This window comes from Sorex fumeus, unplaced genomic scaffold (assembly GCF_029834395.1).
Source record: "Sorex fumeus unplaced genomic scaffold, SorFum_2.1 ptg000053l, whole genome shotgun sequence".
NCBI lineage: Eukaryota > Metazoa > Chordata > Mammalia > Eulipotyphla > Soricidae > Sorex > Sorex fumeus.
In genome coordinates this window covers 1,553,304-1,574,490 of record NW_026606110.1, presented here as the reverse complement: position 1 = coordinate 1,574,490, position 21,187 = coordinate 1,553,304, and the positions used below count along the sequence as shown (strand labels likewise).

At 52.1% G+C, this 21,187-nt stretch overlaps 1 protein-coding gene across 1 annotated transcript in view; it reads left to right on the top strand.

Moving 5' to 3' along the window:
* The first annotated feature begins 2,863 nt into the window (after window positions 1-2,863).
* STK3 (serine/threonine kinase 3) overlaps window positions 2,864-21,187 on the top strand; it is a 212,211-nt gene continuing 193,887 nt past the window's right edge. Inside the window, exon 1 of the mRNA XM_056124934.1 lies at window positions 2,864-2,986. Coding sequence (XP_055980909.1) covers window positions 2,961-2,986 — 26 coding nt within the window. The 5' untranslated portion in view covers window positions 2,864-2,960. The remainder of the gene's footprint in view (window positions 2,987-21,187) is intronic.

Genomic DNA, 21,187 nt, shown 5'->3' with positions numbered 1-21,187 from the left:
TAAGCCTCTCCTTCCCTGCAGCAAGCGGCTTTCCTCTCACTCCAATGACTTTCCTTCCTTTTGAGCTGTTGATGGTGTGCTGGGGTCCCCGTGCTTGACAGCAGTGCCGAGGACTGAGCGGACAGTGGCCTGCCTCACACCCGGGAGATGTGGGCGGTATGGGGGATTGAATCAGGGCATCAGTGCATTCAGGGCACATGTGTTTTATCATTGAGTCACAATGCTGGGCCCCTCGAAAGGCTACCTCTGTAGGGGGCACACCCAGAAGTGCTTGGGACTACTGGTTCAGTGCTTGGGGGCTATTCCTGACTCAGTGCTTGGGGGGCTGTCCCCGTGGTGGACCATGCAATGCCAGGGATCACAGCAAGGCTTCCCACGTGCAAGGCATGTACTCCAGCCTGTTCTGTTATGCAAAAGGACCAGGGAGGTGGCTTGAAGGGCTGAGCATATGTTTTGCATGCACCAACACCAGGTTCGATTCCTGGGACCGCATGATTCCCCAAGCATCACAGGGTATGGTCTCCAAGCACTGTCCCCAGAGTTGTTCTGAACACCACTGGACGGGGTCCTCTTCCCACAATCCTCCCACCCCCCATAAAAACCAAAGCAAAACATACAATTGTCTCCAAGACAGTGTGAGAGAACTGGGGAGATAGCTCCAAGGGATGCAAGGCCTGTGTGAGGTTTCGAGTTCGATCCTTGACACTACCGGGTTCCTCTTCATCTGCTTACTGTGTGCTTCCCTATCCCCCCAACCAGCAGGGCCCAGTGGAGCCCCATAGATTCTCTACAGCACCAGGGAGGCCACTGCCCCCCAAAACACGGAGGGGACAGCACACAGAAGCAGAACTGTGTCCTGTGGTTCCATATAAGGGTGCTCTCTGCTTCAGAACTTCCATAGGAAGTGATGATGCTGGGAATGTCTTCCTGGAAATTAAAGCTGGTGGCTGAGAGCTCATTTCACATCATGAGGATTTGAGCCTATTTAAAAATACTGGCAATATTCTGGGGACTGGGAAATCGTACAGAAGGCAGGTGCTGGCCTTGCCTGTGCCTGACCGGAGCTTAATCTCCAGGGTTCCATGTGGTCCCCTAAAACACCACCGGAGTGATCTCTGAGCACAAGTGTAAACCCTGAGAACAGCTAGGTGTGGGCCCAAAACAAAACAACAAAAATATTGACAATATTTTAGAAAGATCAAACAGATGTCTCTGAAAAAAATTTTTTTTTCTGGTGAAATATTAAGATGGACTTTGGCATGAAAGAGAGGATGAGAAAGGGGTGAATAGAATGAAATAATTTCAAAGGTTCTCTCAGCTTCAACAATTGGCTGTTTACTTTCTTCTTGTCCTCTTATATGCAAATGAGTATGGAATCTCACAATAATAATTTTTCATGTTAACAAGGACTTGACTTTAGGTTTCAAAAGTGAATGTCTTAAATTTAAACTAATCAAATTTAGGGAAATTATAATGGTTGGGAAATAAATCACGTAATTTACCATACAGTGAAACTTAGTGTCAGCGGAGGGATGACTTTATAGACAAGTTTATTGTGGGCTGATGTTCATAAAAATTCTTTTCTTCGACATCATCTTAATTTTCTTTGTTTTAGTCGCCAAGAAAACTATATGCTTCTACATCTTGACAATTTCCAACAAAAACAAGCAACCTCATTGCGTAGCAGCTGTATATGGTCACAAGAAAGACGACCGTATATGGACTTTAAGGGTAAGTCCAGACACGGTAGAAGGGGTCGCATTGCAACGGGGTCAGGGCCTTGGGAACAGATTGGGGGAGAGGGTGGCACGGAGGAAGAAAACGAGCTTTTCTTGAGTGCTTTCCTGTGCAACACAATCTGTCATGTGCTTACCATGGTACCCAGAGAACAGCCCGCGGGGCCGCAGTGTGTTGATTCCAGTGCACTGGGAGACCTCGCTGCAGTAATTATTTTCTTTGTAATTAAGCGTAATTATTGTGAAATGTAGCTAGGGGCTTGTCCAGAGTGAAATCAAACAAGAATTTCCAGAACCCTCCCTGGGTCCTGTAGCAGCAAATGTCAAGAGGCTGGGTCAAAACATAACCAGTAATTACAGACAGAGCCGGAGCGGGAAGCGTGGGCAGTCAGACGCACTTCAAAGGGCTGCACGGGAGGTTGGGGACGTGTCCTTGGGAAGTCCTTGAAAAGCGAGTCACATCGGGATTGGGGCAGGAGCGAAGACCACGGCGAGGAAGGAGCCACAGCTTCCCGCCCGCTCAAGGAAACGCTCCCGAGGCCAGCTTGGCGATCAGGGTTCGGACTGGACCCCACCCGCTCACGGCCCCGTCCCTCCCCGCCAGCCCTTGCACGCCCGGGGCTCCGGCCAGCCCGGCCCTCGGCTCCCGCCCCGCCCACCGGCCCCAGCGCCTGGCTCCGCCCACCCGGCCTGCGCCGGTCCGCGCTCCGCCCGCCGTGGCTGGGCTGCGGCCGGCCCCGCCCCTCCCGATAGCCCCGCCCCTCGGGAGCCAGCCCCGCCCTCCCGGCGCCGACCACGCCCTCTCCGGCCGTCCCCCACGCCCACTCCGGCAGCCAGCCCCGCCCCTCCCGTTCGGAGCCCGCCCCCTCCCGCCAGCCCCGCCCCTCCGGGAGCCAGCCCCGCCCTCCCGGCGCCGACCACGCCCTCTCCGGCCGTCCCCCACGCCCGCTCCCGCAGCCAGCCCCGCCCCTCCCGGCGCCAACCACGCCCTCCGCAGACGTGAACCACGCCCACTCCCGCCGCCGGCCCCGCCCCCGCCCCCGGCCACGCCCCCTCCGCGCGCGGGGCCGGGGGCGGGGCGGGCCGGGAGCTGCGGCGCGCGCCGGGCGGGGATCCTCGGCCGAGTTACGCGAAAGTCGGGCCAGTTCCTGGAGTTCGGGCTCGGCCGCCGGTGGTCGCCAGGCCCTCGCCGCCCGCCCGCCGGACCCCCTCCCGGCCCTCGCCATGGAGCAGCCGCCCGCGCCCAAGAGGTACGGGGTCCCGGGTCGGCGCGGGCCGGCGAGGCCGGGCGGGAGCTGCGGGGCCTGCGGGCGCGCCGGGGCGGGAGGCGGCCGCGGTGTCCACGCGGCGGCCGGGGCCGGCGGGCAGGGCCGGGCCAGGCGCGGGGGCCGGGCGGGCGGCGGGACCGGCGGGCTGCGGGTCCTTCCAGCTCGCGGGGCCTTTGCTGCCCCGATCCCGAGTGGGCAGCGGGCGGGCGCGTGCTGGCCCGTGGCAGGCCCAGCCGCTTGCAAAAGTCGCCCTGGACGCTGCCCGCTGACAGGTGCTCCTGCCCCCACCCCCGGCCCCCGAATTCTAAGAAAATTTGCGTTAAATGAGAACCCCACCCCCAGGCACTGTTCTTCTTCAGCTTTCTCTGTTGATCTAGGGGACAAATGACCATCACGACCATGACCATCCTGTTGTTCGTGGATTGCCTCGACCGGGCCCCAGTGACGTCTCCTTCGTCCTAGCCCTGAGATTTTTTTAAAAAGTGCCACATTCAAGGCTCTTTCAGGGCTAGGAGAATGAGACCCATCCTTGTTACTGGTATTTGGCATCTTGGGTACAACACGGGGAGTTTGCCAGACTCTGCCGTGTGGGCAGGTCACATTTGGTAGCCTGCCAGGTTGTCCAAAGTAGGAATGGGATAATAAGATGTCCAAAACCCTATTTTGGCATTTTCCTACTGGCGCGTGTTGGCCCTGGAGGCCAGGTGCTTCGGCTCTGCGCCCTGGGATCGATCACCCTCGCGAGCTCGGTGCACGGTGCATTTCGGGCCCCCTCACGGGCATGGGCATCCCACAGGCTCGCTCCCACGTGCCAGTCGGATTGTTCACCGGGTCTGACCCCCACCTCCCCACACCCCCTACCCCCAGAAGAGGCACCATGGAGGCACCAGGTGTGCTGGAGTCAGGTGGGCACCGGGGGAGCGACTGTGAATCGTGACCCGGAGGCCTGGACACCACCTGTTCAGGTGGAATGGAAGAGGCGTGTGGAGGGGTTCCCCAAGGAGGCCTGTTGTCACACAGAGCCACCAAGATGCCTCTCTGCTGCTGTTGACGGGCCTACCAGGTTTCAGCACCATAGAGGAAGATAGGAAGCGCGACCCCCCACCTTTACTGTTTGGGGGGCAACAGGCTGTAAGGGGATCAGCTCTGAAGCCAAGAAGCGATTTCCACTGGTTGACCCCGGAGCTCCATCCATCTCTCTCCCTCCTGCCCCCTGGTTGTTGTGGGCAGGGAACCCCATGTGTCAGGGGAATTCGCTTTTCTCTCGCTGTCACAATTCCATGAGCACTTTGATTTTTCATTGTGGTGCCTGCACCTTTCACAGACTTGTTTTTGCCAAAGGCTCTTCCATTGATTCAAGGTCAGAGTGTGTGTGTGTGTGTGTGTGTGTGTGTGTGTGCGCGTGTGCGCGCGTGTGCTACGGTTTACTCCTGGCTCTGCACTCAGGGATCTTCTTCTGGCAGTGCTCAGGGGACCACGTGGGGAGTCAGATATTGAATCTGGAATCAGCCAAGTGCCCTCCCTTCTATACTATCTCTCCGGCCCCCAGTGGCAGCATTTTTGAAGAGCAGAAAATGTGTGCTAATAATTCCTCATGCTGACATCTCTCTTAAACTGTTTTCTTTCTGGTTATTATTTCTCTTGGACCATTCCCGGCGGTGCTCAGGGGCTACTCCTGGCCCGGGAATTAGGGGTTGCTCCTGGGGGTTGCCGTGTGGTGTTGGCCACTGAACCTGGGTGTCCCACAGGCATAGCCCGGCCTGTTGTATGTTCTCTCTGGCTTGTGTTTTCATTTTTCAGAGTATCATTGACTCCTCTGAGCATCTCTGTTGAGTGGGCCAGACCTGAGGCCCAGCTGGTCTCAGGGAAGGCTGGGACAGGGGTAACTCTCCTGGGATTTTTGTGTTACCCTTACTGATCATGGCCGTGTGATACTAAAATACCAGGTCATCCTGTTTTCCGGGACTTAGCACTTTCCATCTCTCTGTTTTGTTGCCCTGAGACCAGCTTCCTCTGTTGGGACTAAATTCAGTTTCTTCATCTGTAAAATGGGAGGGTTGGACTGGCCGTGCTCCCCGATATACTCAGTGTTGTCTGTGCTTCTGGAACGGAGCCCGGCGAGGATCACTCACTCCCTTGGTCAAGAGGACGGGCTGCCGGTGGCTCGCTGTGCAGGGTTCCGTTCCTCTGCCGTGGTCCTTGGCAAATCCCTCCTGCCATTCCTGGCCCCGGGTCCCCGCCGCTGGGATCATCTGCCGGAGAGGCACTGCTCTGGGGTTCACACGTCCCCACTTCGGTTGCTGATGCACAGTCTGTGATGTGGGGCTGCTGCTCAGCTGGCGCTCACCCCACTTCTCTCTGCTGTTGCTGTCATGGTGGTGTGACTGCCGTGTCCCCGCGACGTGGTCACCTTGCCGGGAGCCACACTTTGGCTGATGAGTTGCCTGGCCCTTGGTGTCACACCTGGTTGTGGTGCGTTTGTGTCACGCACTTGGGTGCTGGCTCGGGGATCAGAGAGCCCACATGGCTCGCCCTGAGGGGGGCGAGCGTGGGGACGGAACCCGTCGTTCTTGCGTGTCGTGCCGGCTCTGCCGCGGAGCCACCTGCCCGCGCCCGCGGTGGCGGTGACTTTCTCGGCGCTCATTCTTGCATTCTTGTACTCCTGTTTGTTTCCTGTCTGTGCCGGGTCAGATCACATGTTCCGCCAGAAACCTTGTGCGTGTTTCCCCCGTTCTGCTTGGTTTACGTTTCTGCTCTGATCCGGCTGCTTCGGTGGTTCTGACTTCAGGGGCAGGAGATGGTACAGTGATGAAGGCACATGCCAGACATCCGGTGCCACATGGTCCTGGGGCATCTCTGGGGCAGCCCTGGAGACCCCAGAGCACTGTCAGGGTGGCACTTCCACAGTCTCATGTCCTCAGGCCCTGGCATTCTGGCCTGGCGTGCCGAGAATCACCGGGAGGCCCCAGAACTCCTGAGCGCTGTTTGGTAGACCCATTGCCAGTCTCCCCCCAGATGTTTTTTGGGCTGTTGAAACCTCTTCACAGCAGAAAGGCTGTGCTGGGTACAGAGTCAGTCCCAGGGCCAGGGCCCAGGAGCAGGGTCCTGGCTCCCTCACTGATTCTGCTTGCTGCCCTCCAGAACTCTCACGGGAGGTGGCGTTCTGCCAGGGAAGCTCTGATGGGTCTTGCTGAGCCGTCTGCCCCTTCCGTCAGAAAGCCTTACAAGAATGTTTGTGCACTTATTCATTTTTTAATGGGGATATTCATCTACTTAGAGTTGGGGTCCCTCTCACTTGTCTCAGCCTTTAGCTCCAGATTCTGTTACTGTCCCAGAAGAAAGTGTCCCCGCAAAGATACCCTTTTCTGGTTGGGGTAGGAGGCACATCTGGTGGTGCTCAGGGATCACTTCTGGGGGGCTCAAGGGACCGTATGGGGTGCCAGGGATCAAACCCCGGCCAGGTGTGTGCAAGGCAAGTTCCTCACCTGCTGTCCTTTCCTGCCCCTTCCCTGTTCTTTGTACGGGTCTAGGCTGTGGGTGTTGCTGGCCGAGATTGCCGGGGGTCCGATCCGAGGAAGCTTGTCCTTTGCCACCGAGCACCTCCCTAGGCCCCGGTGCTCCCAGCTCCATATTCCCTTAAGGAGTGTGTGCTGTTTCATTTGCAGGAATATATTTTTTATTCTTCTCTGCTTCAAAGGGCTGGAGCGATAGCACAGCGGTAGGGCGTTTGCCTTGCACGCAGCCAACATGGCCGACCTGAGTTCGATTCCTCCGCCCCTCTCGGAGAGCCCGGCGAGCTACCTGTGACATATTCAATATGCCGAGCACAGTAAAAACAGTCTCACAATGGAGACGTTACTGGGCCCGCTCGAGCAAGTCGATGAATAACGGGAGGACCGTGATACAGTGATACTGCTTCAAAAGCATCTTGTTGGAGTTCTTCGTCTAAGAGATGTCTCTGTACTACTAGTAGGTGCTGTTTGAGTACATGCCATTGTTACATCTTTTTTTTTTTAAGTACAAAATTTTATGTTCTTTTAGGTCTTTGGACTATACCTGGTGGTGCTAAGGGCTTGTTTCTGGCTCTCTGCTCAGACCCCTTCTGCCGGGGCTCAGGGGAACACATGTGGTGCAGGGATTGATCCTGGGTTAACCGTAACGCAAAACAGGAGCCCAGTGATGGGGACTATTCAGTAAATATTTTTTTTCCCTTTTATTTATTTATTTTTTGGGGTCATACTCTGAGATGCTTTGGGATTGCTCCTGGCTCTGCACTCAGGAATTACTCCTGGCAGTGCTTGGAGGACCCTATGGGATGCTGGGAATCAGACCCAGGCTGGCCACATGCAAGGCAAATGCCCTTCCTGCTGTGCTATTGCTCCAGCCCGAATTCAGTAAGTCTTGATGTGTTACCACTTAGCCTCCGGCATCAAATAGTGCCAGTCCAGGTGAAGTGTCTCAGATTCTCCCTCCTGTTTCCCGTACACGTGTCACTGCCTCGTGGTTTTCGAGTCATGTTCTTCCATGTGCTAGGGTGAGGCTGTGACTGACCCTGAGTGCCGCTTCTCAGGGTGCTGCTTCTCTCCTGGGGAGAGGGTCAGCTGTGCCCCCAGCTCTAGGAATCACCCCCAAGGTCTGCCTGCCCTCTTTGCATCGACTCAGTGGCCCCGCAAAGGCAGTTATCAAAAAGGGTCCCTGGGCATGGCCCCTCACACCACTGCCGTGGGGTCCCAGGGGAATTGGTAGACACCCCCCCCCCACTAGCCCTTATCAGGGCTCTTGAAAGTTCTATCAAAAGGAAGCCCTCTGGAAAGGGAGCCCCCCCGAGAATGGTGATTCATCACTTACATTTTGGGAGGTTAAGTGTGGATTGGGTTTCTTTGTAGGAAAACTGCTAGTGGGAGCAGAAAGTGACCACAGAGTAGGTGAGTGTTGAGGGGTAGACAAGGAACTGACCTGGACAAGGGCTGGCCTGGCCCCTGTGTACTCTCTTCCATGGTCTTATTTCTGTTTTTGTCCTGTCGCCTTTTGTTGAAACTGCTGACTGTGAACCCCTGTGTGGGTTATGACCCGCAGTGTGTAAAAACACCGTGGCCTGTAGCTATCGACAGTCATGAATGGCTCTTACGTCCTACTTGCCCCAGTGGCATTGCCAGAGACCTTGAGTAGGGCATTGCAGTGCCTGGACAGACACTTAGGATGCTCAAAAGCAAAACAAACAAAAGATGCTCGGAAGAGAAGCAGTGAAGGGGAGAGGAAGCTATTAGTTAAAAGCGGCGGCATTGTCAACACTTTCCTTTTGCTTGTTTGTTTTTGGGCCACATCCAACTGTGCTCAGGGCTTCCTTCTGGCTCTCCGTGCTCAGGGATCACTCCTGCTGGTGCTGGGGTCACCCTGTGGGGCGCTGAGCGTTGAGCTGGGTCAGCTGTGTGCAAGGCAATGCCCCTACCCCTATACTATCTGGTCCAGAACACTTTCTGTGTGTCCTGGTGGGAGTACGTGAAAATGGAGCTTCCGTGCTCCGGGCGGCAGAGCTCATGAAGGGAAATGTGCCCTGGGAGGGGGCAGCCAGGCAGAGGCTCCTTGGCTGTCTAGTGTAGAATGTGCTCCGGAAGGGCCCAGCTCTGTTAGCAGAGTGCGCTTTCGCTGTGCACTGTCTGATGGGAATGCTGTCTTCTTCTCGTGCGCGTGATTTTGGTTGAATTTCTCACGTTAGGATGCTTCTGATTTCTAGACACTCTTATAACCGAGATTTTATGCTTGAAATGTCTTATCACAACTGTTTTTTTTCTAGTCTTATATTCAGTGAAGGAAAGTAACATATATATATATATGTATGTATGTATGTATAAGCAAACATGTTTGAGTGTAAAACAATTCCTGTGATGCCAGGAACATTAGGTACAAATCACCTTTAACTTGTTAAGAGAGACATGAAAGGGTTTTTCTTGAAACATGACTGGAGAAAGTGAGAATTATGGAAAGTTATTAACATTAGTGATGATTCGATTTTGATTGAATTCCTCATGTTAGGATGCTTCTAATGTCTAGTGTGTGCATGTGGGTTTGGGAGTATTCTATAGAGTTCATACAATTCCAGCCATGAATGCAGGTAGGCGATTGAGTCTAGTTTTTATTTTCCATTTGAATTTGTGCCATGTCTGGTGGTGCTCAGGGGCGGCTCCCGGGTTGCTTGGGGTCTTGAACCCTGACCTCCTGCGTGGAGTGGATGCTCAGCCCAGTGGGGAGCTCTGGCCCCACAGGGGAAGGTTTTGTATGGGAGGAAGGAGGAAGCCAGGAGGAGTGGTCAGTGCTCGCTGCTCTCTCTGTAGTCACGTGGTCCCTCCCATCTCCGCTGGGCTGCCCCCTTCTCCTGTGTCCGTCTGAAATGTTTTTTTTTTTTCTTTTCTTCCCTCCCTGCCTAGTGCTCATGGCAGAAACAGGCGGCCGGTCTCGAGCGTTTTCTCATTTACTCGTGGGCTCAGTCGTTGGGAAGGGACCAATGCCAAACCCTGGTGCAGAGTAGCCAGTGAGTTCAGATTCTGACCGCCGCTTTGGAGCATGGGGGCTGTCTGTGAAGAGGCCTGGAACCGAACTCCGGGGCAGATTTTGCGGCTCCTGGGCTGGAATTCGTGGCAGGCCGGCCTAGGGCTTATTTTGGAGTGAGCCACGAACTTGCCCATAGACTCGAGGTGGGGAAGTAGAGGCACGGGTCAGTCCTGGCCCTGCGGCTTTGGGTAGGGGGTGGCTCTCTGGGGGGTGGAGCAGGGAAGGCTGCAGAGGGGGACAGGTGTGGGTGTTTGGGGGCTCGGAGTTCTAGCTCTCCATAGCTCAGGGGGCTGGAGCGTGAGCTTTGCATGTGCGAGCCCCAGGGAAAAAATTTCGGTCTCGGGGCCGGAGGGACAGTCCAGCGGGGCAGGCACTTGCCTTGCACATGACCCACCTGGGTTAGCCGCATCCCATAGGACCCCCTGAGCATGGCCAGGAGTAATTCCTGAGTGCAGAGCTCGGAGTAGTCCCTGACTGAGCATTGCTGGGTGTGACTCCCCAAAACGAAGCAAAACAAAAGACAAAATTCAACAGCAAAAAGAATTTGTCTCCCCAGAAAGTGAATTGGGTCCACGGGAAATGTGGTGTGAGTTGGCTCCCTTGGAAGAGGGGGGAAAGAGTGAGCCTTGATGAGGCCCCAGCCCGTGAGTGCAGATGGGAACACGCCGAGGTTTGGCTGTGGGCACGGCCAGGGTCCTGGGAACTCGAAGAAGAAGAAATCTTATTTTTGGTTTGGCTTGGATTTGGGGTCATACTTAGTGGCTTCCAGGAGCCGTTCCTGGGAGTGCTCAGGGGACCATGATGTGTGGGGACGGGACCTGGGCCTCCCACATGCCCCCAATGTACTGTCTCTCTGGGCCCCAAATAAATCTTTGTAGCAAGACAGAACATTGGTGAAAATGCTTGGCCTGGTGAGTCGGTGTAAGCAGGCATCCTTGCATCACCTGGCAGGTTAAGAACCAGAACGTTGCCTCTTTTTCCTGGGTCCGTTCTCTGATCTCCCCCAGTCTCCATTGCCCCCTCGTAGCAGTGACTGTGCACGACTGGGCGCCCTGGGGGAACCTTGCAGTTTGAACTTGATTTTGATATTCATCACTTGTAATTAACAGGTTAGTGTGTTGCCGGTTCCTTTTTCCCCCAGCTGGTTGAAGAACTGGGCTCTGGGAAATGTAGTTTCCCCATGGCCTGCCGTGGCTACCCACTGACGGATGTGCCTGTGTGTCCTCTGTATTTCCTGCAGGTGGGCTGGGTCGGGTTGGCAGTCTGGGGGTGTGGCTCCCCGTCTCTGACCCGCGGTGTCGGCAGCGCTTCGTGATCAGGGCTGCGTTTTGCTTATCCACTGGAGGTTTCCAACGCAGACGTTCTACCTCATTTTGTTTTCGTTTTCATGTGTGTATTTTTCTCCGGTGGTGCCAGGGGTTGACCTCATTCCTCACTCATCTTCTTGGCCTTCACCCCACCCTGGCCCCTTCTGACCTTGCTTCCTTCCTGTCGCCCCCTTATCTCACCAGTTGGACCCCTAATCTCACCCCCCCAATGAGATTTTTTCTTTTTTTCTTTTTTTGCTTTTTGGGTCACACCCAGCAATGCACAGTAGGGAGGGGGGCCTCAGGGTGCAGAGCTTTGGGCCCTGCAATTCTAGGGATTACCTGTGCCACGCCAGGGGTACTGGGGGCTCTCCAGGCTGCTTGAGGACTGGGTGGGGCTGGGACCAAGCCGGAGTGGACTGTGTGCAGGGCAGGTGCTGGGGGTCTGTGCCTGCTCTCCGCCCACAGCCCTGGCTCTCGCCAAACGGAGTTTATCTCATGGATGGGAGGGTGTCTCCTCCCTCCAGAGGCCTGCAGAATCTCTTAAGAGTGTGCGAGACAGGGACTGGAAAGATAGTACAGCGGGTAGGGGGTTTGCCTTCCACGCGGCGGACCCTGGTTCGATTCCCAGCATCCCATATGGTCCCCTGAGCACCGCCAGGAGTAATTCATGAGTACAGAGCCAGGAGTATCCCCTGTGCATCACCGGGTATGACCCCAAAAAGCAAAAAAAAAGGAATGTTTCAAGACAATGCCTCCTTCTCTCTGGTTTGTCTAGGCCTGTGGCCCAAGCGGGATGTTTCGGCAGGTTGCTCAGTGACAGCTGCCCCAGGTGGTTTCGGGCTAGTGTCTTCCCGCATGCAGCTGACTGGCGTGGGCATGGTCCCCCAAACACCCCAAACACCACCAGGCTCTGAGCACAGAGCCAGGAGAAGCCCTTAGCACAACTGGGTGTGACCCCCAAACCAAAACCAAAGTCAGCACCTGCCAGTTGACTACCCTGGTTACGGCCAGGTCACAGGAGGCCGTTTTTGAGCATCCGTGTGCCACTATGGTATGAAACTGTTCTTCAGGCTGCAGAGTATAAGGGTTACCATAATCGATTTGCGTGTGGTCAACCTGGATTTTATCCTAGCAGCACATATGGTCCCCCACTCCAACCAGGAGTGATCTCTGAGCACAGAGCTAGGAGCAGTTAGCCTTGAGCTGGTGTGCACCTCCCCCTGCCCCTCCCCACCCTCACTCGGACCGAATTCCAGGGTTAGAAATCTAGGAGCCAGGAATATAGCTCAATGGAAAGCTGTTTGCTTATGAGGCCTTGGCTTGAATCCCGAGCACCCAGTGCCGGGGTGGGGTAGGGGGTGTGCGGGGGGTTGACTTTCATTTCGGAGCATCACCACAGACTCACGGCATCACCTAAGTGAGCAGGAGTTCAGAGGGCGCCTGACCCCGTGCAGGCGTGTTGGACTCATCTCCAAGGGCAGGGCATTTGGGCTCTTTGTCTTTCTGGCAGTGACCTTCCCCATACCCTCACCCCATTAAACACAGTTTGATTTTCAGATTTTATTTTTATCTCTTAAAGAAAGAATCCAAGGAGGTAGAAAGAATTTCAATTTCTCAAAGCAAAAATTCTTTTCTTTTCTTTTTTTTTCCTTTTTTCTTTTTGGGTCACACCCAGCAATGCTCAGGAGTTACTCCTGGCTTTGCACTCAGGAATTACTCTCGGTGGTGCTTGGGGGATCATATGGGATGCCGGGGCTTGAACCCGTGTCTGCCGTGTGAAAGGCACTACCCACTGTACTGTCGCTCTGGCCCCCACAGAAATTATATTTTCAAGGGACACCAATACTGGGCACTATTTCTCAGTCTTCCCCCTTAGTCTAGGTTACAGGAGCCACAGACAGAGAAACCCTGAGAAGTAGCGTCCAGAGTTGCTGTTCTTGCACGGTGAACCTGGCTGAGCAGTCAGGCCCAGGGGGCCCTCCCGTGCCGGCCAGACCAAGGCCTCCCCCCGCCGTGGTCCCCTCTGCTCGGGAAAGCCAGTACGGATGAGCCGAAGGCAGAGCGTTTTGCGTGTCCCCATAGCCAGAGCGCCCCTCTCATCCCTGCAGCTGGTGCGGCTCCCACCGACATGCTCCTGCTTGAGATTTTTATATTATTTATTTATTTATATATTTTTTATTAGTGAAACACCAAGAGGTACAGTTGTAGACTTACAAACTTTCGTGCTTGGGTTACAGTTATACAATGATCGAGTACCCAACCCTCCACCAGTGCCCATTCTCCACCACCAATGATCCCAGTAGTCCTCCCAACGCCCAACCCTCCGCCCCGTTCCCCCCCCCCCCCCCCCCCCCGCCCCATACCGCCTCTGTGGCAGGGCATTCCTTTTGCTCTCTCTTTCCTTTAGGGTGTTGTGGTTTTCAGTAGAGGTATTGAGTGGCCATCACGTTCGGTCTATAGTCTACTTTCAGCACGCATCTCGCATCCAAGTGAATCAGCGGCTAACACCAGGGTTCTGCTTGGGATGCAAGGCAGGAGGCCGCCTTGCTTATGGACTTGTAATTTTTCTTCGAAGTTTGAAGTAGCAAAGGAAACTAGATGAACTGACGAGTTTTTAAGTGCAGCTAATATTACCTCTAATCCTTAACATAGTGGGTTTTTCTAAATGGCAGGGAGCATGTTCATAAAGAAGTAACTGCTTTCATTTTTAATCAATTAAAGATTCTGTTCCCTTTTTGATATAAAATATTTATGAAATATTGCATAATTATAGCTATTGGGTGTTTTAAAATATAATGAATTGTATTGAAAATGATGAGACAGCTCCCTGTATTTCTTTTAAAAGTTTTAAAATCTGTTTTTTCACTGGCCCATGAAAATGTTGGGACATTTCAAACACGCTGTTTATGTTGTCTGCATTTTCCAGATTTTTGTCTTTTGAGAAATTAGTGATAATGGAAGGGAATGCAGTGACTTGTCTTTGGGATTGAGGAAAACAATGCAGTGTTTGTTGACTCTATATAGTCTTGATATAAGAAATTAAGAGGAATCATCACTTTCCAGTTGAGAGTTAGTGAGAACTTCTTTTTTTTTTTTTTTGCGTGGTTTGGGGGAGTGTGTCATACATACCTAGCTATGCTCAGGGCTTACTCCTGCTTTGTGCTCAGCCGTCACTCCTGGTAGGGCTCTGGGAGCCATATGGTGCCTGGGCTTGAACCCGAATTGACAAGCGTCCTACTTGCTGTGCTGTTTCTCCTGTGAAATAGTGAAAACATTATTCAGAAATAAAAACGAAATATTCTACGGGTGCAGGATGAAGAAATTTTGCTTCTTTTCCTCTAGAGCTCTTTATGCCAGGAAGTGATAAGTTTAGCAGGCTTTCGGGCAGAGAGCCCGCCCCCAGAGGAAACAGTATGATAAAGTGGAAAAACAAGACTTTCATGGAATTCTCAAGTCGTCGACCTGTTGCACAACGTCTCCCTTCTTAGGTGGATTTCGGCTCATTTAATTTTTTAAATTATTTTTCCAGTCAACAATGAACTTGTCTCCCCTAAAGTTTAGTTTCTTTTCAAAGTAAATATATTATGGGGCCCTCAGTCTTCAGCTATTGTACTACAAAATCTTGATACTCGTGAAAGAGTTAAAGAGCTCAAAGATTAGAGAAACTTTGTGAATTCGGCTTCACCCTTGCATGCACTCAGCTCTGTGAGTGCGCTGTCTCTCTGCCTCCCTTTCTGTCACTGTGTCTGCGTCTGTCTGTCTGTCTGTCTGTCTCTGTCTATCTCTCTGGCCAGGTTACAAACTTTTTCCCCCATGCGAGCTCACTTCCCCGGCAGCGGTAAAAAATTACTATCTTCCCTTGGGGTTGAGGCGCTTCTCTTGCTGGTGGATGACCCTGCTTTGATCCTGGCACCGCGTGGTGGGTCCCCTGAACACTGCCAGGCGGGATCCCTGCCTGTGGAAGCAAGGGTAAGCCCGGAGGGAGGCTGGGTGCAGACTAGGAACCAGAAAGAAACAATGTACTGTCTTCACTTTGGGCTCTGAAGATCAAGTGCTTTGGTGATTGGCAAACTTTGTTCTTAAAATAGTTTCTGAAGTGTTTCAAAATGTGACTTTTTTGGACTAAACTTCTAACTTTCTGGGGTGATAAAATGTTGCTTTCACTCAGATGCTGGTTAAAAAAAATTGAAGGAGGTATATGGGAGAGCAATGGTAGAATGGGGGACATTGGGGTTCCATCCCCCACCCCACATGTTGACTTTCAGACCCTCCAGGAGTGACCCCAGAGCACAGAGCCAGATAGACCCCAAGTACCTCGGAGTGTGACTCCAAACCAGAAGCAAACAAGAGTTGGACCAGTTTTATTTTAGAGCTAAACACTTATCAAATACTGAAGAAAAAAATAAAAACAAAAACAAAAACAAAAGCTTGCCCTTTTAGAAGCAAAGGGGAGCAGAACAAGTAATCCTCAAATTTTATTAATCTGAGGTCAGATGGACTTCTTGGGTGGAAGTAGGAAAGATGATTGGCTATTGTAGATGAAAGATCAGCTTCATTACTTTGTATCTTAGAAAAGGTTCATTGCTTAAGACTGACTTTGAGACTTTTGGACGCTGTTTAATAGTGGCATTTTGCAGGACCAACCTTTCAAGTGTTTTTAAACACCAGTGTCTTTCTAATAATATTTCAGATGAAACTGGCAGGACCAAGGACTAGAACTTACTTCCAAGTGAGACGTTGTATGTAAGATGAAGCCAAGAGCCCAGCTCATAGCAGCAATAACAGCTAAGGCCCAGCGGTTGCTATTAGTAACCAAGCAACAAACAGTGCTTTAGTGATCAGGAGATCTGCTGGAAGAGAAAAGGACGCCAGCACTGAAGTCAGGTGCTTATTGGAGAAGAAACCTTTATTTTTCTTGCAGAGTTGGAAACTTTTCCTCTTCTGCCAAATCTCTGCTCCGGGTGCGTCCCGTGAGTTAGTGTTTCCCCAGGAAACCAAGAGGAACCCATCCCCTGCCTCCAATTCTCCTTACTCCCGACTACACTGCACTTCCCAACGTAGGAAGCCTGCCTTGGTCTCTCTTAAGTCTTTAGCCAAAACACACCCACGTGAAAAATGGCTAGAAGAGTAATACTAAAAGCCCACAGAAAGGTAGATGTTCTACAGAAACAAGTCGTCAGGGAAATGCAAACCAAAACAGCAACGAGACGCCGCTCGACTCCCCCGCAGGAGAGCTGCTACACAGAGGGCACGCGCGCAGACCCCCAGGCAGTGCCGAGTGTTGGTGAGGGTGACAGCTGGAAACTGTGAGCATCGCTCCAGGGAGCGTGAAACGGGGCTATCAGTTGCCGTGGGGACCAGAGTGTCCTGCCGGGGCCAAGTCCACTCGTAGGTAGATACCCAGGTGTTGGATAACACTTTGCTGTGCCCATAGGGAACTTAAGGTTTATTGAGCCATTCCTACAGCAGAGCAACTGAGGCACAACGAATAATCCTCTATTGCTTTTCTCTTTCTTTTATGTCATTTGTATGGTTTATTTACCATATCCTTTTTGTATAGACACAGGAAGACAATTGATGCTATGCTATGCAACACGGGAGTTAAGTGATTCCAGGATAATATTTACTCCTGGGCATTTGTTTTTATTTGGCTTAGTTGCCCTTAGTTCCCAGCACTCCAAGAGTGGGGTCCCACCGAGGGACTGACGGATCCAGGGCAAGATGCGAGCGACCCTCGCATCGAAATGGGTCAGGCCAAGTGCCGTCATACTTAACACTAAGTTAAGAGCACGATCATGGACAGACTCTGTCATCACCCAAAAGAGGCAACCGAATAAGGACCCTGCTGGGGTTAGGAAAACTCACCCGGCCTGAGGACTGTGGTCTGGAATATATGGTGAGATGTCCTCAAGGAGAACCAAACTTTAAGCTTGGTATACCTCTTACTGTGTTCATACAAAGTGACATTGCTAGAAATATTATAAGAAGTAAATTTACCACAACTATTTAGGTGGGTTACTAGCTGAGGAAAGAAGAAAGCAACACACCCTGAATGGAATCCCGCCCTTGAGCGGATCTCCTGGTTATCTGGAGTAATCTCCTTAGATGAGATTTTTGTCCTTGAGTTGATCTCCATGCTACTCTTACAGCGGCATGCAGCCAACATGGCCAACTCAAGTTCGATTCCTCCACCCCTCTCGGAGAGCCTGGCAAGCAGAGCCTGGCAAGCTACTCATGACGTATTCGATATGCCAAACACAGTAACAACAAAGTCTCACAATGGAGACGTTACTGGGCTCGCTCGAGAAAATCAATGAACAACAGGAGGATAGTGTTTGTATAGTTTGTTTGAGTTGATCTCCTGGAGGAATGGCCTTACCTCTCTTTGATTTGTTAATGTTCAACCTTTGTATCCCCACCCTACATGATTTCTATATAAACTGTGCTGTAAGGGGCTGGGGTGTGGTCAGTCACCGAAGTCAGTCATCAGGGGGTCAGGAAGTCAGATGGTCAGAAGGTCGTTAGGAAGTTACGAGGTTACATGGTCCCAGGGTTAGCAGGGGTCGGAAGAAGAAGAGACCAGAGACTGAAGAAGACGACGGTGGCAGCAGACTAGAGACCACGAGACACACAGAGAGAGACAGAAACGGAAGGAGAATACAACGACATGGATGGAAGACAGAGGACTTACGAGACAGAGAACAACAGCGTGGACAGTAGACAGAGGACTTAAGAGAAGAGCACAATGGCACACATAGGAGCAGAGCACAAAGGAAGAAGATAAAAAGAGAGCACAGCAACAAAGAGAAGACAACAAGAAGACAAGGAGGAAAACAGACTCTGGAGACTTTGAAGTCCGTGAGGAGACTAGGATGATGGAACTCTGATGACCGAGTCTGCAGCCGTAAGAACGACTACAACTAAGCCGTAAAGGGAGAGATTGCTCAACAACAGGGAGCTACCCATCCCCCATCCTCTGCCCGTCATCCCAGAAGAGCCTGGGGAGGTGGCTCCTGGTCCACTGAACGCTGCCTCCGTGTGTCCTGCCCGCACCTGGCCTGCATGCGGGCCTGCCTTCGCCACAGCCCACCCTTCTGTTTCTCACTTCTTATATATCGCAGGTTGAGTTGAGTGAGATTAAAAGACTCAGCACCCAGGTCCACCAGGGACTGAGTTAGTCATCCTCTCCTCTGCCAGAGCTCGGAGGAGGGAGCCGCCCTACTCCCTGAAAGATGACGGGATGGGCCAGAGTGGCCCGTTACTCAGCCTCGAGGGGGAGTGGAATCGAGATATCTGCTGAACCCCGGGCGAATCTTGAAATTATGGTGAGGGCAAGAAGTCAGACACCAAAGGACACATATGGATTGGTGCCCCACGGACACGAGCTGCCTAGATTGGGCAGTTTCATGGAAAAGGAAGTAGACAAGTGCTTCCACGACGTGTGTGAGGGTGTGGTGGGTGGATGCTGCTTCCTGAGTGAGGGTTCGAGTTTGGGATGGGGAAGTCTTGAGAGGGCCAGTGATCATGGTCACACAAGATTGTCACCAGGCTCAATGCCCCTTCGTTGTATCCTCGAGAATAGTCAAGTTTATCTCCTGCTGCTATTGCTACTGCAGAGTATAGCTCAGTCTCTTTGAGCAGAAGAGAAGTCGCCTGCAAGCTTGCAAACTCCCGGAGCTGGAAGTCAGAAGGAGAGTTTCGGACTCTGATCTTTATAAGCGGGCTCTTGCACCTTCATAAGTGGGTAAATGCGGTTGCATCATTTTGGTTTTCATGGTAGAGGGTGGGTGGGTGGGAGGGATTTACTCCCGACTCAGGACTTAGGGAATCAGTCCTGGTGGGGTTTGGGGGACCATGTGGGGTACTGGGCTTTGAACCCCAGTCAGCAGCGTGCAAGGCAAGTGCTTTACCCCATGCACTATTTCTCTGGACGTGATTTGCATTCTGGTGTGAGACTTTTGAGAAAGCCAGAGTTCCTGACCTGAACTTAGGGTTCCTTTCTAAATTTTCCTTGTCCTCTTTGGTCTTTTCTAAAATTATTTTATTTGAATGCCGTAGTGTGCAAAGTTGTTCATTATACAGTGGTTACAGGCATTCAGTGTTCCAGTACCAATCCCACCACCCGTGTGACCTTCCCTCCACTGTTTTCCCCAGTTTTCCCAGCTACCCCCCAAGCCTGCCCTCTTAGCAGCCACAAAATAATTTATTTTGTATCGGATGTTGCAATGAAATGGCTAATGGGATTATCAAAAAACATTTCAGCAAAAGAAAATTTGTGGAAATCCTTAAATCTCACCATGGGGTCATTTAAGTTGTTATCTGAGAATTTCCTAAGCCGTGTGTTACTAGTTGAGCCTTCTGTGTTATTGTTATTGTTTTCATTGAACTTAGTTGGCTTCTATGTTATTTTCCCATCTAATTTGCTGTGCCCCTGCTGGACCGTCAGTATTACGGAATTTGGATAGGTGGCTGCATATGTGGCTGTGCACTGCAGGAAGTCTAGTATCTTTACAACTGGGCTGATGAGTTTCAGGGGCTGTGCTTTTAGCTCTTCTGAGGATAGTGGTGGGCTGGAGCGATAGCACAGCGGGTAAGGCGTTTGCCTTGCACGCAGCCAACATGGCCGACCCGAGTTTGATTCCTCTGCCCTTCTCGGAGAGCCTGGCAAGCTACTGAGAGTATCTCACCCGCATGGCAGAGCCTGGCAAGCTCCCCGTGACGTATTCGAGATGCCAAACACAGTAACAACAAGTCTCATGATGGAGACGTTACTGGGCCCGCTCGAGCAAATCGATGAATAACGGGAGGACTGTGACCGTGACCGTGACCGTGGTGAAGCCTCATAGTGGGGCCTTGCTCCCATGGCAGTGACTCTGGGATGTGTCCTCTCTGGTTTATGTTAGTCATCTTCCCCCCCCCCCCCCCTTTTTCCCCTTTTTCTTTGTTGTGTTGGGAGTTGAGCCCAGGACCTCACTCGTGCTTGGCAAGTCAGTGCTGTGTTACTGAGCTGCAGACCAGCCCTTGTGCAGCTATGTTTACAGATGATTTTATAGATGATCACATCTGCTTTTAGTCACTGTCACTGTCCTCCCGTTGATCATCAATTTGCTCGAGCGGGCCCAGTAACATCTCCATTGGAGACTTTGTTGTTACTGTGTTTGGCATATCGAGTACGTCACGGGGAGCTTGCCAGGCTCTGCCGTGCGGGCGAGATACTCTCGGTAGCTTGCCGGGCTCTCTGAGAGGGGCGGAGGAATCGAACTCGGGTTGGCCATGTTGGCTGCGTGCAAGGCAAACGCCCTGCCACTGTGCTATCGCTCCAGCCCCCATCTGCTTTCAGAGTAGGCTGAAATTCTGTGAGTGTTGGAAGGACTGCATACAGATACTCACCATCATCTCATTTGATGATTATTTTTACATTCTTTTTGCTTCTAGCTCAGAGGGGAATTTTCTTCTCTCCCCTGTTAATTTCTGTCTGACTTCTGAGCATGGCCCATTTCATGCTTTTTATGGCTCCTGTAAATCCACATTTGGCCCCCCGTCCTTGACCCTCGTGGCTTTCTCAGCCTTTGTTCTGTCTCAGGCCTTCTCTGTCTCACGAGATTCTCTCACAGGGCAGGTTGTTTGTCCTCACCTGGCAGAGAAAATGTGTTTCTTCTCATAGTTGCAAATCTGATTTGTGATGATTCTTCTCCGTGGCTTCCTGACTTTCCTCTGACTAGTTTACTTGTTCTTCTCCCGCTCATAAACACCTTATGTTTTCTGTTTTCTGTATTTCTCCACTTAAAACAAATTTTTTTTTTAACGTAGTTTTTTCCTTTGTGAGTTTATCTTATGGGTTCACCTTTGGTCACATGACACACCTCTGAGGTCTGGAATGACACACCTCTGAGGTCAGGAATCTCTGTCTCTGCTATTTCCAATCTCCCCAAAGACATTTGGCTTCTTTGTTCTCTTCTCAAGCTGTGACCTGAACGCCATCCTTCCCTTCCAGCTCACTCCGCTCACTGGTGCTGTCGTCTGTTCCAGTTTGCCCTGGATGTGAGTCTCCCCTATGCTTTCTGTCTAAATTATTGCTCTTCCTTCATGTGTTATGTGAAAACTCAAGAGCTCACGAGGAGAGTGTGGGCCCCAGGGCTGAGGTGACTGGGGGGCTGTGTAGCCCCTTGTGAGGACTTTTACGCAGTACACGGTGACACAGGAGCCTTCGTGTGGAGTAGCTCTTGGAGAGATTTCCCCTGTCATTGCAGTTTTTTTACTGTGCACGTGAATCTGGCTGGCCAGACCTCTCTCTGGGTCGTGAGGAGCAGAATCCCACTGCTTC